At 34.7% G+C, this 15,116-nt stretch overlaps 1 protein-coding gene and 1 non-coding gene across 4 annotated transcripts; both read left to right on the top strand.

The window, feature by feature from the left end:
• Positions 1-6: 6 nt before the first annotated feature.
• Positions 7-3,712, top strand: LOC105783161 (HVA22-like protein c). Of its 3 annotated transcripts, none has more exons than XM_052626950.1 (7): positions 7-136; positions 589-632; positions 2,054-2,341; positions 2,442-2,468; positions 2,579-2,701; positions 2,795-3,041; positions 3,546-3,712. In XM_052626950.1, the coding sequence occupies exons 3-7, from the start codon at positions 2,286-2,288 to the stop codon at positions 3,612-3,614; spliced, it is 522 nt and encodes a 173-aa protein (XP_052482910.1). In that variant the 5' UTR covers positions 7-136; positions 589-632; positions 2,054-2,285; the 3' UTR covers positions 3,615-3,712. The 3 variants fall into 3 exon arrangements, with proteins under 3 accessions (XP_052482910.1, XP_052482911.1, XP_012463892.1); XM_052626951.1 differs by lacking the exon at positions 7-136 and adding an exon at positions 201-433; XM_012608438.2 differs by lacking the exons at positions 7-136; positions 589-632 and having other exon boundaries at positions 1,465-2,341.
• Positions 3,713-5,564: 1,852 nt separating this feature from the next.
• Positions 5,565-5,637, top strand: TRNAA-AGC (transfer RNA alanine (anticodon AGC)). The gene has a single exon. It is a non-coding gene; the product is annotated as a tRNA-Ala (tRNA).
• Positions 5,638-15,116: the final 9,479 nt, after the last annotated feature.

Below are 15,116 nucleotides of genomic sequence, written 5' to 3'. Positions count from 1 at the left end.
ATTACACCTATTGGCTGTAATAGCCATTCCTTCCCTTAAGCGCTGAATAGGGATTCCATCTGTCGTTTCTTTCCTATTTTCCATTTTCTGCCCTCAGCATCTTCTCCTACGTTTCCTTCTTTTCCAAATTGCAGAGGTAATTTTTTTCCTTCCATTCAACTTTTTTCTTCTTATGTTTAGGTAGTTAGAAACTTTTCTGCCTTTAGCTTCCTTCTCCTACATTTCTTTTCTTCATTTTATCAGGAACGAAAAAATGTTTTTTCACTATTTGCTTAAAATCCATTTCTTGGGTTAGGGCCGGGAAGATTATTTTTTCTTTTCTTTCTACTCTTTATGATTCATGCGATACATGCATGCCATCCCGGAAATAAAAGAAATAGAATTTCTAAATGGCGGATTAAATCGCATTGTTATTGTTGAATTAATCTTTACGGTGAGTCCTGTCTGGTTTGTTTCTTTCAGTCTTTCTTCCTCTCTATCTCTCTACCGCTCTTCGTCAACGGCCGTGCATCATCGGCGTTCATTTTACTCTACCTTATTATCATTATTATTCTCTTATCCTTAAAAAAAACCCTAATTTGTTTATAGGTTTGCCGGTGCGATTTGATTTAGGGCTTAAGCGAAGACTTCAGGTATACAATCTTCTCTTCCCTTTCGAGCTACTGTCAAAAAGTTCAAAACTGACAAGTGAGCAGTAAAATGTTTGGTTTTTTCTTTCTTTATATTATGCTGAAAATTACTCTCTGGTTCACTTAGGCATGAGTATCAGTTTTGATTTCTTTTATTAGTTTGAGTTATTATTAGGTTCTATGAGATAAAACTTTAATCAGTGGCGAAGATTGATAAAATTTGATTAATTTTTAGTTGTTCTGCTCACTGTTTGTTGATTCTGATTGTTTATCTTGTCTTCTTAACTGCATTGATTTTATTGTTCCTATGAAAACAAGAATGAAGGAAAGGGTCAAAACTAGGCGCTTTAGGCTACCCCCGATAGAAGGACGAATATGGTTATTCACTTGTCTAATTAGATAAGGCATGTGAAATTAGTGCTTTTAGGAATAAATAACGAGGATAGTGTGGATGTGGTGAACAAGGGTTACTATAACTAAAATCTATCACAACAACTCAAGATTGATGATAGAAGTACGATCTTCTCTTTCCTTTCGAGCTACTGTCAAAAAGTTCAAAACTGACAAGTTAGCGGTAAAATGTTTGGTTTTTTCTTTCTTTGTATTTTGCTGAAAATTACTCTCTCTGGTTTTTTCTTTTCTTTCTACTGTTAACTCTTGCTGGAGCTTTCAAATGAGTTCTGGGTTAAACTCTTGCTGAAAATTACTTCTCTGGTTCTTTTTGTTTGATTCAAGGTGGTAAGGGTTAAACTCTTGCTGGAGCTTTCAAATGTGTTCTGGGATTTTGGTTCAAGCTAAGGAAGAGTTAACGGTGATTTGACTTTCAATTTAGAAAACCAGTTTTTATTTTTCTGCATTTCTAGGACTCTTTAGTTACTTTGGTTCTTTTATGACTTTGGATGGGAAAGAAAAGAGACAGTTTTTAGTAATTTAATGGTGGAAAAGAATGGAGGTTGGTTGATTTGATGAGTCAACTTGGATGTGAAATTTGATTTTTTTTCTTGATGAACATTGCAGATTTGGGGTAATATGAGTTTGTTATGATTTTGATACCTCAACTGTTCCTTCTTTCTGCGTTCCCCTCAAATTCGATAGCCATTTTTCATTATATAATTGCTTTTTGATTTGTTGTCTTGCATGAAGTGATCTACTACACCTTCAATGGAGAGAATATTTGCTTAAAGTATAGGACACAAATGATTAAATTGTATTGTTTAAGATTCGAGAATCAAAAGGTCTTAGTCTCCCTATTGACTTCCTTGAGCTAGTTTGATAAGCATGCGATTCTCAAGGTCAATTATAGCTCTATTCCATTACAGTGATTCAATTAGAGCTCTATTTTATTACAGCGAACCAAACGTAACCTAAAAGTAATGTCTGAGACCACTAAAAAGAAGGAATTCGGTGCCTCTTTTCTCGTGCAGCATAAGATTCTCGAGGGAAAAATCTGTTGTATTTCTTTCAAAATCAGAGGGGGAAAAAGGGCCCCTTTACCCCACGGTTCCACTGTTAATCTTTCTTCACTTTCAAACCTTTCACATTATCCCCTCCAAAACGCTTTTTACAAAGGAAACCCCAAAAATATACCTATCACCAAAAAGTGAAATCCAATTCTCCTCCAAAGCAAAGCAAAAACAGGGACTTAGTGAGTGAGTGATGGGTTCCCAGAACTTTCTTCAAGTTGTTGCCAAGAACTTTGATGTTCTTGCTCTGTATGTCTCTCTTTTTAACAAAGATTCTTTCATTTTTGCTACTTTGGGTGTTCTTTTTTCTTCTTAACTGAGCTTTGCTTGTTTTGTTCTGGTTTTACAGGCCTTTAGTCACTCTTGTTTACCCTCTGTAAGTAGGGTTTTTTCCCCCTTTCTTTTGAACCACCTTAAAACCATTGGTTATGGTTTACATGTTCTAAACGCTTCCAAGGTTTGTCGTGTTTTTTTCGTTTTTGGCAGATACGCTTCAATCAAGGCTATAGAAACGAGGTCTAACAACGATGATCAACAATGGCTGACGTATTGGGTCCTTTACTCTTTGATTACACTTTTCGAACTTACTTTTGCCAAAGTCCTCGAATGGTAACCTCACCTGCTACTACTGTTTTTCTTTTCTTTCTTTTTCAAAAAAAAAAAATTCAATGGGGTGTGTTAATGTTTTGAAACCCTGTGCAGGTTCCCGATTTGGCCGTATGCAAAGCTGATATTTACATGCTGGTTGGTGCTTCCTCAGTTCAATGGGGCAAAATACGTATATCGTCACTTCATAAGACCATTTTACATGAACCCGCAACGTGCCACCACCATCTGGTATGTCCCCCGCAAGAAGAGTATTTTCAGCCAGCAAGATGACATTCTAACTGCTGCCGAGAAGTACATTGAAGAGCATGGCACTCACGAATTTGAAAGGCTTATAACCAAGGTACATACATTTTCTATTTTTTAATTTCAGATCTAACCTTTTTACTTATTTTTATAATTTTATTATTGGGTCCAAATTGTTTTTCAAATTGATTTAAGCATTCAACTGATGTCTAAAGGTATTATTGGCCCAACATTGTTGCTTGACTCTATTTTCATGTCTCTAACCTTGGGAGGGTAAAACTAGAAAATTGCTTTAAGAAGGGGTTGAAATTAGATATAAATTGTGATTTATTATTATTATAATTTCATAAACTTTAGCAACACCAAATGAGAAATTTGCCATTTTAAAAGGGGTCAAGGCCTTGCTCCTTTTGTCTACTCCCTACTTTATCACCTTAACAACAACAATATGAATTTGGACCTCCAGATAATATTAAAAAATAAGTAAATAATGTCAAATTAATGTACACAAATTAAAATCCATGTTCAGCATAACATTGATTAGATTTTTTTAATTATTTGGTTATGAAACGAGGTAGAAATTATAGAAACGTAATTGCAGGCTGAGAAAGAAGAAAGAATCCGACGCAGCAACAACTACATGATCTTCGATGACGATTATATATATTGACTTGTTTTGTAAACTAGCAACTTTCTTTGTTGTAAGAAATGCTATTTAATGATGTATCATCTTGGCTTAATTATCACATTTTCCTTTTTTTGTTCAAACATTTCGGAGCACTATTTAAAGTAAATATTTTATAACAATAGTATTGTATTAATGCTACTAGTGTAATAACATGAGCAAAGAGCTTATTTAGTTCGACAAAAATAAAGATATACCATCAATAAATGAGTAAAAATTCAAGTAAAAGATGAAATGTTTTCAAAATAAGGGAAAGTTTTCCTTCTTTTGCTAAGTGACTAAAAATTATTAATTGTGCATGCAAAAAATTACAACACTATATATATTTGATATAAATAATTACAGAAAAGAAATGGATTGATGTAAGGCAAAGCAACTTCAAACCATACACAATTTACTAGATCAATGGCTTTTATTAATTTTAGTGCTACAAATAATACTATACACTAATAAATTTTAAAGCCATGCCTTAAGTAGTTAGCAATTTTTTATTTGTAATATAAGGCTATTCCTACCGAATGCAACTTCTTTTTAAGATTATAATTACACAATTTTCATAACTAATCCAAATTACAATGAATATATTCGAGGTAATTCAAATTCAAATATTGAATATTGAATAAAAATCAGATTTTAGAGATGATATTATTGTGAGAGATAATAATATAAATCCTGAAAAATTTATCTTTATGAATTGTAAAATGAACATAAAAATACTTTGATCACGCAAAAATATATAATGTTCTTCACTAATAATGATTATATTACGACACATTATTAAAAAATATAAGTGAGTATAGTTTTAATTTTTTTGGTGCTGTCAATAATTGAATTATATGTCTAACCTCAAAAGCTTGTTGAAAATATGATAGATATATATATAATTTAACCTTAAACCCTAATTTCCACTGGAACTAATTTTCAAGTCCGTCCTTTCTCATTTGTTGCTGTCACTCAGTTGCTTGAAAGTTGAAGCTTCCTCAAGTCCTCTTAGTATTTTATTTCTTTTTGGCTCATCTGCTATTTGTTGGATTAATCTGCATTCTTTTGAAATCTCGATTTTTATGCATGCAGGATACATAAACCATATTAATTGGATTGTTATGCATTGTTCTTTTAACTTGGAATGGCTTGGGCAGTCATGTCAGCCCGGGCCTAGAGAGAAATAGTGTCTAACCTCACTAATTCACATCAAATGCATTAAATATAAACTCATAAATGTGTCTGATTGATTTCCTTCTATTTCCACTTTATATTAAGATGCTTCACAAATTAATCATGTATATAATTTGATTTCTTTTTTATATTTTAGAAAATATGAATTTATATTAATGTATAATTCTATATACAATTGGTGAGCCAATTAATAATATATCATTAAATATTCATCCAACTTTATTTTATGCACTATCGTATCCAACATATATTATTAGTTTCCAACATCTAGAGGTGATCATGGGTTGGGCTACCTGGCTCAGCCCGACGGCCTGCCCGAAAAATAGGAGGGTTTAGATAAAAATATAGGCTCGAAATATAGGTTTGGGCAAAAAAAGGAGGCCCGTTTAGAAAACGGGTCGGGCCTCGGGTAAAACTTTTTTGGCCTGGGCTCGGCCCAGCCCCACCCGAATTATATATTAAATATATATTTTTTATTTTTAATCAAATATATATATTTAATATGGGCCGGGACAAGCCTAGCTCGGGTTTAGTAATTTTCTTTCTGGCCGGGCTTAGACAATTTTTTAGGCCCATATTTCGGGCTTGGCCAGTCTTGGGCCTAGAAAATGGGCCTAAAAATTTGTCTGGACTCAGCCCTAACCTGACCCGGCCCATGATCACCTCTAATCACATCTAATGATATATATTGGCGTGGCAACAATATTCAACAAAAGCTGCATGAACTAAAAACAAATAAGAAAGCCACATGACGTGCAAGGGGATGTAGCTCAGATGGTAGAGCGCTCGCTTAGCATGCGAGAGGTACGGGGATCGATACCCCGCATCTCCATTTTATTAAAATTTATTAATTTCGTTACATTTTTCACATTAGGACTTGGGTATTATTACTTTGGGCAAATTTTCTCAGTTCCTTGCCCAGTTAAACTGACTTTGGCCCACCAATTTTTTGGAGAATAATTTTTTTAGTATGTTTTTATATATAAAGGTGAAAGTAGAGATTGGTTCAAACTGCAAATTATTCCGCTACTATTAAAATACATAGATTTAATTTTTGTATTAGTAAAATAATTAAGTATGATTAGATTTTAATAGAACTAACATTTACTTTTTAAATGTGAGATTTTTTTTAAAATTCAACTCAAGTAAAAAGATTTCATTTGTAGAACCATATAAGTTTTAAAGATATTGTTTTTCTTTTAAGCGGTAAATGGTACTTTTTGTCCATTAAATGCTAACTTTATTAAAATTTAGTTTTATTCGATTCTTTTAATCGTATAAGAATTAAATTGAACAAATCCTTACAACAAAAGGACTTACTATGCCTTTTCACCTTTATATAAATTTGTTGATACTGATGTTCACCAAGGAGGAGATAATAAGGAGACAGTGGTGGTGACTATGAGGTCGGCTCACCTATGACAGATGGAGAGTTGAAGGAGCTAAAAGTGGAGGAGGAGATAGGAGAGGAGAAGGTCAAGTAAAGGCATAAGTGATGAGAGAGAAAAAGATTCTTCATACATCGTGTAGTGGGGTATATACAGGAGAAGTTTCCTTTGTTTGGTAGTGCCATGTCAACGATAATATAGTTGGTAGGCTGTCTGAGTGGTCCGCTAGGTAGGTGGTAGGTCCGTTACATATCAATTGTTGTTAAGTATAGTACTATGTAGTTTTGCTCTGACATTCTCTTTATTGAGATAATACAAGATTATTATGCCTTAGTAGTCCTCCAGTAGTCCTCCTTAGTGGATTAAAACAAGTGGTCACTACTAAGGTGCAAGAAAGATGATCATCTGTGGGTGCCTTCTATGTCACTTCTCCTGCTGCCACGTGTCTAAGCCGAAGTAGAAGTATAATAAAAATAAATACTTTCTTTAGGGTTATCTAGAGTTAACTCTAGCCCGTGTTTAACCCTTAAAACTTAACCCAAATATATCTTTCATATAAATTAAATACTTTCTTCAAAACCATCTAGAGATGGAGGGAATCCAAACTCAACTCGAATGCTGTATATAAATAAAAGAAGTCTCTCCAGAGCCTTATTAAATCTAATAGTAAGTGTTGGATTTATAGCTAAACAAGACTTCTGTTTTTACCTGTAATAGAAAAAGGGGAAAAAAGGTTGTTTAGGGTAGATATTTCTAAAGTGTGTTATTTTTCTTTATTGAAAAATGAAAAAGTAGAATTATACTGTCTTCTTTTTTGACTTAAAAGTATGGACAAATGGCTACTAATGTCAACTTACTCAAATAAGCTTTTTATTTTTATTAATTTTTTGTTTTGGTTGTTGATTTCAAATGGGTCATCGAAATCCATGGGAGTACATTAAATTTTAACCAGCCTGCAAATTTAATGATTGCTAGTTTTTCTTTGTTTTAGAGTAAATAGTAACCGACTTCTAGTCAAATCAAATTTTTTTATCCAAATTAAATTATATATTCTTAAGATAATAAAAATATAATCTCACAATTTTAATAGTCTATATTTTTATAATTTTAAAGGGTTAAATCAAATTTTTATATTTTTTGGAAAAGCCAAAGTACAAATTGTACCATTTTTAATTTAAAATTTTATAAATTATAAAAAACCTAAATAAAAAAGTTTTCATTTTAAGGGGGTCGGGCACCTGTCAACCCCTTCGCTCCGCCACTGAAGGTGATTTTAATAGAATGAAAAAATCTATATGCAATTATGCATTATCTATTAAGCTTATTTTTAGTGAAAATCGTAGAAATCATGATAATAATAATCTTTGTTTTGTTTTTTTTCAATTTCACTATGATAAATATAAGGGTAAATTGTGACTAAGGTCATTAAATTATTAGTAAGTTTATGTTTTGGCCACTCAACTTTAAAAAGTTACAAAAATGATCATTGAATTATTCAAAAGTTTTTATTTAAGTCACTAGGTTGTTAAGTTTTATTTTTTAAAGTCTAGCTAGCAAGCTTCAAGCAATAGTATGACGATCAGTATGATGGACCAATACCCATCAACGGGTAGAAGAACATACTTTAGATTCAAGTCGATTTAAGTTGATTTGACGATTAGTGTCGAAGATCAAAGAAAAAAGTTGTTTGGATTTTGGATCATAAATTCATTACGTTCAAAGTTGTTTCATTAAAAAAAATTCAATTGTAAAAAAGAAATGGAAGAAGAGCTTTTCATTGGTGCAGGTGGTGCAAACAAGGAAGATTATACAACAACGATTTTAATAGCCTAATGACTTAAATGAAAATTTTCAAATAGCTCAATGATCGTTTTATAACTTTTTGAATTATGTGACAAAACATAAACTTACTAATATTTTAATGACCTTGAATATAGTTTATCCTAAATATAATATAAATATATGATCCAACAATTACAACATAATATGCATATTTCCTCAAAAGAAAAAAAAAAACATAATACGTTAATTTTAATTTATTGTGTAGTGTGATATAAGAGTTGTGATTTTGGTTTAATTATACAAAAGTTTATGTGTAGTTTTGGAATTTATCTGAATGAAAAAATAAAGATAAAAAAAGAAAGATTAAGGTAAATGGCACCTCACATCCTCAATTTATGAACTAGATTCTAAAATTGGTTCATAAACTTTAAAATCACTACACCAAAACAGGCTTTTAGCGGCGCTTTTTTAGGCCTTTAGCGGCGCTTTTTAGCGCCGCAGATACTTTTAGCGGCGCTTTGAAAAGCGCCGCAACAGACGCCGCTAAAGACCCCGATCTTTAGCGACGCTTCTAGCACAAACGCCGCTGAAGACTAAGACCTTTAGCGGCGCTTTAGTGGAAGCGCCGCTAAAGATCAGGGTCTTTAGCGGCGTTTTTGGGACAAGCGCCGCTAAAGATCAGGGTCTTTAGCGGCGTTTTTTTCTCAAACGTCGTAATAGACCCTGATCTATAGCGGCACTTTGACCACAAACGCCACGAAAGAACCTAATCTTTAGCGGCGCTTTCCCCTCAAACGCCGCAATAACCCTGATCTATAGCGGCGCTTCGACAACAAAACGCCACTAAAGAACCTAATCTTTAGCGGCGCTTTCCCCACAAACGCCGCTAAAAACCCTTATCTTTAGCGGCGCTTTGACCAAAAATGCCAATAAAGGCCAACACCTTTAGTGGCGTTTTTTTTTAAAAACCCCACAAAATTTGGCAGATTTGTAAAATAAATTTTTTTTATATTTTCAGCCCTCCTGTAAAAATAAATCAGAAGAAATCATATCTAAACCAGCCAAAAGTAATAAATCTATATAGTAAACAAATAAAATAATAAATATCAATAAATAAAATAAAATTCGTATTATTCTTACAAAAATGTTAAAAGTTAAAATGATAATTAAAAGTCAAAATCAAGTATATTTACACGATAGTTTAAGACGGCAATGTTATGATCATTCTTGAAACATCTTCATCATACTCTGAAGCTGCTACTGGAGTTCATCAAACTTTTGACGCTGCTTGGCTTCCCTCGCTGCAGCCTCTGCTTCCCTCGCTTTAGCCTCTGCTTCCCTCGTTGCAGCCTGTACTTCTCTCTCTGCCGCTTCTCGCTTCTCTTCTTTGCCAGCATCGCTTTAAGCTGCTGCTGGAGTTCTTCATACTTTCGTTGAACCTCAGCTTCTCTCGCTGCTGCATCTGCTTTTAGTTGTAGCTGGAGTTCTTCATATCTTTTTTGAACCTCAGCTTCTCTCGATGTTGCCTCCGCTTTAAGTTGTGTAATTTGCTCAATTGTTGTCGCTTGCATCTGAGCCATCTGGTCTCTTAACCTCTGAACTTCAGCTTCGGCTCGACTCCTCGAAGGCATATATTGTTGCGAGCTAGATCCAAAATATTGGGATGGGTTAACAAAAGATCCTTGAAATCGAACCCGACCATACCTTTCAGGACCCAAAACTTCAGTGATAATCCGATTATCAATGTCGTCAATATGAACAGAACTATCACTAGAAGCAATCGCTTCGTACTCCGCCTTTTTATCCTTTAATTTTTCCTAAAAAATAAATCAAATAGTTAGGAACGCAATATATATTAAAAACCCAATGCAACATAACTTAACAATATTTGCATTACAATAAATAAAATAAATCATTAGAAAATAAACACTATAAATTATTAAAACAAGTGAAATTGTATTAATTAAGCAAACGTACCATAATTTCTGCAGCTTCAGGAGTCATAGGGTTTCCATCTTTCTTCCTATGTGTAATGTCAAAAAGTTGAAGGCGTCCAACTTTTGACCGGACGACAGTTCCTACAATACAATAGTAAAAATATTAATGTAAGTAAGTAATAAATATCTGCCAATATTAAAAAATTGAAAATACCTCTGCATGAGCTACACACGCAAAACTTTTCGACCCAGCTGTGTGAGTGAATTTTTGTTGTCTTGCCTACTTTTTTCCAACTTCTTCACGATCCTACATTATGAAATTATAGTACGTTAATTAGGAAATACTATACACCAAAATAATTATAAAATTTTATAAGTTACACATACCTCTCCTTTCTTCGAAGTCCAAAATCTAACGACCTCTTCCCACTGGTACCTCAGCATTCCCGGCGGGACATTTTGTAATCTCTCGTCGAGTGTTGTTTTTGTCTTAAAATAGTCTTTCTTTAAAGTGCTCTTATGGTCTCTCCATCTTTTTCCCAATGCCTTCTTTACATAAGCATCGGAGACCTCTAGAGCAAATCTCGCCTACAAAAAACACAACTTAAGAAAGTAAATGTAAACAAAACTTAAACCCAAGTATTATAAATGACATACACGTTTTGTTACCTTAATGTTATCGAGAGCTTGGTTCTTGTTACTCTCGGGCACTTTATGCCATGACTCGAAGTTAATTGGCAACATATTTGCATTCGTGCAAGAATGCCCATGTATCTGCTAAAAGCGAGCTTCGATCCAACAGTGACCAAAGCTATTCTGGATACTTGGACACGCTTGATGGATCTAGGTCGATAAATCGCTCAAGATCTGCACGTCGTCGACCTCTCCGCATCCCACCGTTTCATCGAAAAATAAAAGTATTGTAATATTTAGCTAATTAAAAAAAGAAGTCAACACACATGTAAATTAAATGTTAAATTACTTTGAACTTCTATAGGTTCCTCGTGTAACCTAACATTCAAGATCCAATAGCGATCTGTTGTTCGGTCTTTGTTTGTTTCCATGAGTTTGGAGTACCTTGAACAATGCGGTGCGATCGCACTTTTCTTCTAGGCATTTTATCTACAATACAAATAAATTAGTTGAAAACTTAGTATACAATTACAACAATAATATCACATATAAAATAGTTGAAATATCATCATTCGTAGATGTAATTAGATAATCGTAAAAGCTTACTACATTATAATTCGTAAATCTCTTCATCCGTATCCTGACGGACCCATTGAAATTGTGTACTAGTAGTAGGGATGTTTTCGTTTAAGTTCTGTTCTGGAAATGGCAAAGTTTGTGTTCTGTCGTCAATGTCATCTTTACTTCCACTGCCCATGTCAAAAAAGTCTCTAGGGATGTTACGGAGTACAACGTACCAACCCTCATCAGTTGGGTCTTTTGAGTAAAAAACTTGTTTGACTTGAGAAGAAAATACATACGGCTCATCAATCAATTGTTGTCCTGTGTGAATCAATCGGCGAAGTTTACCATTGTGAAACCAAATTGATCTTGCTTGATTCCACGTGCGATTAACATCGCCCAATCACCTCGAAATAAGACAACTTTCCATTTGCCGTAGTAATCCAACTCAATTATGTCGATAAGAAGTCTAAAATATTCCACATTTCCTCCACGGATTATTGTCCCTAGCACTAGCATAACTTGTAATTGAGGAATTAACCACTATTCCATAATTTTATGTTCTCCTCAATCTCTCGCGATATTTTGTATGAAATCAATCCGTTTATGAGGAACGACTATATCTTTTAACCACCCGATTTGGACCTTGGGAAAGCCATTTAACTTCGTCGGTGACGTTCTTCCCACTCCAAACCTATTGAATGGAAAGTAAACTGAGTAATTAAAAATGTTTTGAGTAAATATTATTATTTCTAGAACTTAAAACTCTAATTACATACCGTTTGGCTTAACCATTCATGAAAAGATTCAAACAACTTATTGATATCTCGATGTTGTGTTCTTCAAGAGCGAACGAGATCTCAATATTTGTTTGTACTCACTATGTTAAAAATATGTTCAGTTTGTTAGACTATAAACAATTTTTAAATGATGAATATTTATCAAATTTCTAGAACTTGCTTGCGTAAAGGTTCCATTGATTCATGGTGAAACAGAACATATCGATGTGCTTGAACCCACGATAAATCATCTAATTCTGCAATTTCAACTTTACTGATTGGTTCTCCAAAACTTTTGAACAAATAAGTCTCGGCAAAGTTATGATCCGTGAGTCCAACATTTCTATTTGGTCTGTTCAACCTTGTTTCAACATCTTCCAAATATCTTGAACAGAAGGTCATACATTCCTCTGCCAAGTAGCCTTCAGCAATCGATCCTTCTGGATAACGCTTGTTGCGGCAATAAGACTTTAATTTGGATAGGAACCTAAACACGGTATACAACATTATCAAAAGTTGTAACTAAAGGTATATAGGTGAATGAAGGAAAATTTTAAAAATTGAAATTAACACCTTTCTATGGGATACATCCATCGATAGAAAACGGGTCCGCCAAGAATTGCTTCATGCGGGAGATAGATTATCAAGTGAACCATAATAGTGAAGAAGGAAGGTGGGAAGATTTTCTCCATGTTGCATAAAGTTAAAGCGGCTCGATCCTGTACCTTCTAAAGTTCTTGAACATCCAAAACTTTGCCACAAATGGCTTTCATTATGTTGGATAGTTCAATGATACAAGACGTCACCTTCTTGGACATACAACATCGTAGAGCAACTGGCATTAAATCTTGCATCAAGATGTGATAGTCATGTGATTTTAGCGAATATAATCTTCGATCTTTAACACTAACACATCGAGATATATTTGATGCATACGCATCCGGAACCTTTATATCCTTCAACACCATGCAAAACAGTTCTTTCTCCGTCTTTGACATTGAGAAAATTGAAGGCGGCAACCGATATTTCCCATTCGGAAGTGGATTAAGATGAAGATCAGGCCGAATTCCCATTTGGACTAAATCAAGTCGACTCTGAAGATTGTCTTTTGATTTTCCGTCGACGTTCAAAATTGTACCGACAATGTTCTCGCAGACATTTTTCTCAATGTGCATAACATCAAGATTGTGTCGTAAAAGGTGATGCTCCCAATAAGGCAACTAAAAAAAATACTTCTTTTTTTCCACAAGTCCGCCTCATTAGGATCGTCCTCTTCGTCGAGCTTTCATCGACTTCATCATTTGATCTTCATTTCTCTGCGTGTTTGGCGGTTGGTTCATCTTCCCATAAATGAAATTCATACCTTCCAACATGAATAAGATTTGAGCCACCGTGCAGGAATGAGCTTCTCGAACTCTTCGGTCTTAGTCAAATCTGAACTCGAAATCTAAATCTATGATTTTCCGGCAACCACCGACGATGCCCCATGTAAGAGAACTTCTTCCCATTATACAACCATTGGGAGCATGTTTGTGCAGCACAACAAGGACACGCATAACGACCCTTAGTACTCCAACCGGATAAATTGGCATAAGCGGGAAAGTCATTAATGGTTCACATCAAAGCTGCACGTAAATTAAAGTTCTCCTTTCTCAGCACATCGTATGTTTCGACACCAACCCATAATTGTTTTAACTCTTCAATAAGTGGCTGTAAATAAATGTCGATATCATTCCCGGGCCCTTTCTCTCCAGGGATAATCATAGATAAGATAAGGGAAGATTGCTTCATGCAAATCCACGGAGGCAGATTGTAAAGAACAAGAACTACTGGCCAAGTACTGTAGGCAGTGCTTATGATCTTGAAAGGATTAAATCCATCAGATGCTAGCCCAAGCCTCACACTCCTAGGATCGCTTGCAAAGATTGGAAATTTATTGTCAAATGCTTTCCAAGCTAAAGAATCTGCCGGATGCCTTAGTAATCCATCATCGGTTTGTCCATTATGGTGCCACGTCATTGACTCCGCTGTCTTCGACGACATGAAAAGCCTTTGAAGCCTTGGTATCAACGGAAAATACCGCAAAATCTTAACTGGCTTCTTCCTCGACTGTGCATCATTTTCACCGTCGTTCCCATCTTCTGTGTTTCTATTTATCCAACGGATTGGCGCATACATGACAAAGACTTGTTGGTTTTTCCGATCGCCTCAATACAACATGCAGTCATTTGGGCAACTATGGATTTTGTTGTACCCAAGGCCTAAATCTTTTATCATTTTCTTCATATCTTTGCATGACTGAGGGATTTTTGCAAACAGAAACATTTCTCTCAAAAACTCTAGTAGCATTATCAACGAGTTTCCGGTCCACCCTCCCAAACATTTTAACTGAAAAAGACGAACACAGAATGCCATTTTTGAAAATTTTGATCCCTCATACAGTTCTTCGTTCATGTCATTAAGTAGAGCGTAGAACTTCGCCGCTTCTCCATTTGGCTCTTCATGAGGTACACTACTTCCCGGTTCGGTAAAAGCAGTTCCACCGACGTTACAATCATCATATGCCATAAAATCCCCTGGGAACGATTGCACACCATGATTGTGCATATTAAATGCATCCCGCAACATACCTTCCATGTCATCCCCTCTATCAGACTGATGGTAAGCAGTCCCAGGATAAGATACATCCATCGTTGAAGAGGAAGTACTTCTAGGGCATTCTCTATGAAAAAGCCATTGCTTATAACCCTTAACAAACCCATCAACAATTAGATGCTCGTATACAACCTCACGATAATGCCAGTTTATGTTGACACACTTCATACACGGGCAAAGAATCATGTTCTCTTGGCTTGCATATTGAAACGCAATATTTAGAAAACTCTGCACCCCATTTCGATAACCGTCGCTTACCCTTGACAAATTCATCCAAGACCGGTCCGTTTCTTAATTCTTGAAGTCTGACGTTGACAATAAATTGCACGGTTTTAGGATTTGACAACAAGGTATACATTATGTAAGTTATGTAAGTTATGTAAGTTGTGTAAGTTGCGTAAGATGTGTATTATGAAACTTATGTAAGTTATGTCTTATGTAAGTTATGTAAAATATGTATTATTTACACATGTAAGTTATGTCTTATGTAAGTTATGTAAGTTGTGTATTATGAAAGTTATGTCTTATGTAAGTTATGTAGGGTATGTATTATTATGTAACTTATTTAATTTATGT

This window comes from Gossypium raimondii, chromosome 13 (genome assembly GCF_025698545.1).
Source record: "Gossypium raimondii isolate GPD5lz chromosome 13, ASM2569854v1, whole genome shotgun sequence".
Classification (NCBI taxonomy): Eukaryota; Viridiplantae; Streptophyta; class Magnoliopsida; order Malvales; family Malvaceae; genus Gossypium; species Gossypium raimondii.
This window is presented reverse-complemented; position numbering and strand designations above follow the sequence as displayed.

Excerpts from the sequence above, each read along its gene's own strand:
- LOC105783161 (XM_052626950.1), top strand. The coding sequence starts at position 2,286 with ATGGGTTCCCAGAACTTTCTTCAAGTTGTTGCCAAGAACTTTGATGTT. Across the intron at positions 2,342-2,441 it reads AACTTTGATGTTCTTGCTCT|GCCTTTAGTCACTCTTGTTT; the intron begins GTATGTCTCTCT and ends CTGGTTTTACAG. Across the intron at positions 3,042-3,545 it reads TTGAAAGGCTTATAACCAAG|GCTGAGAAAGAAGAAAGAAT; the intron begins GTACATACATTT and ends ACGTAATTGCAG.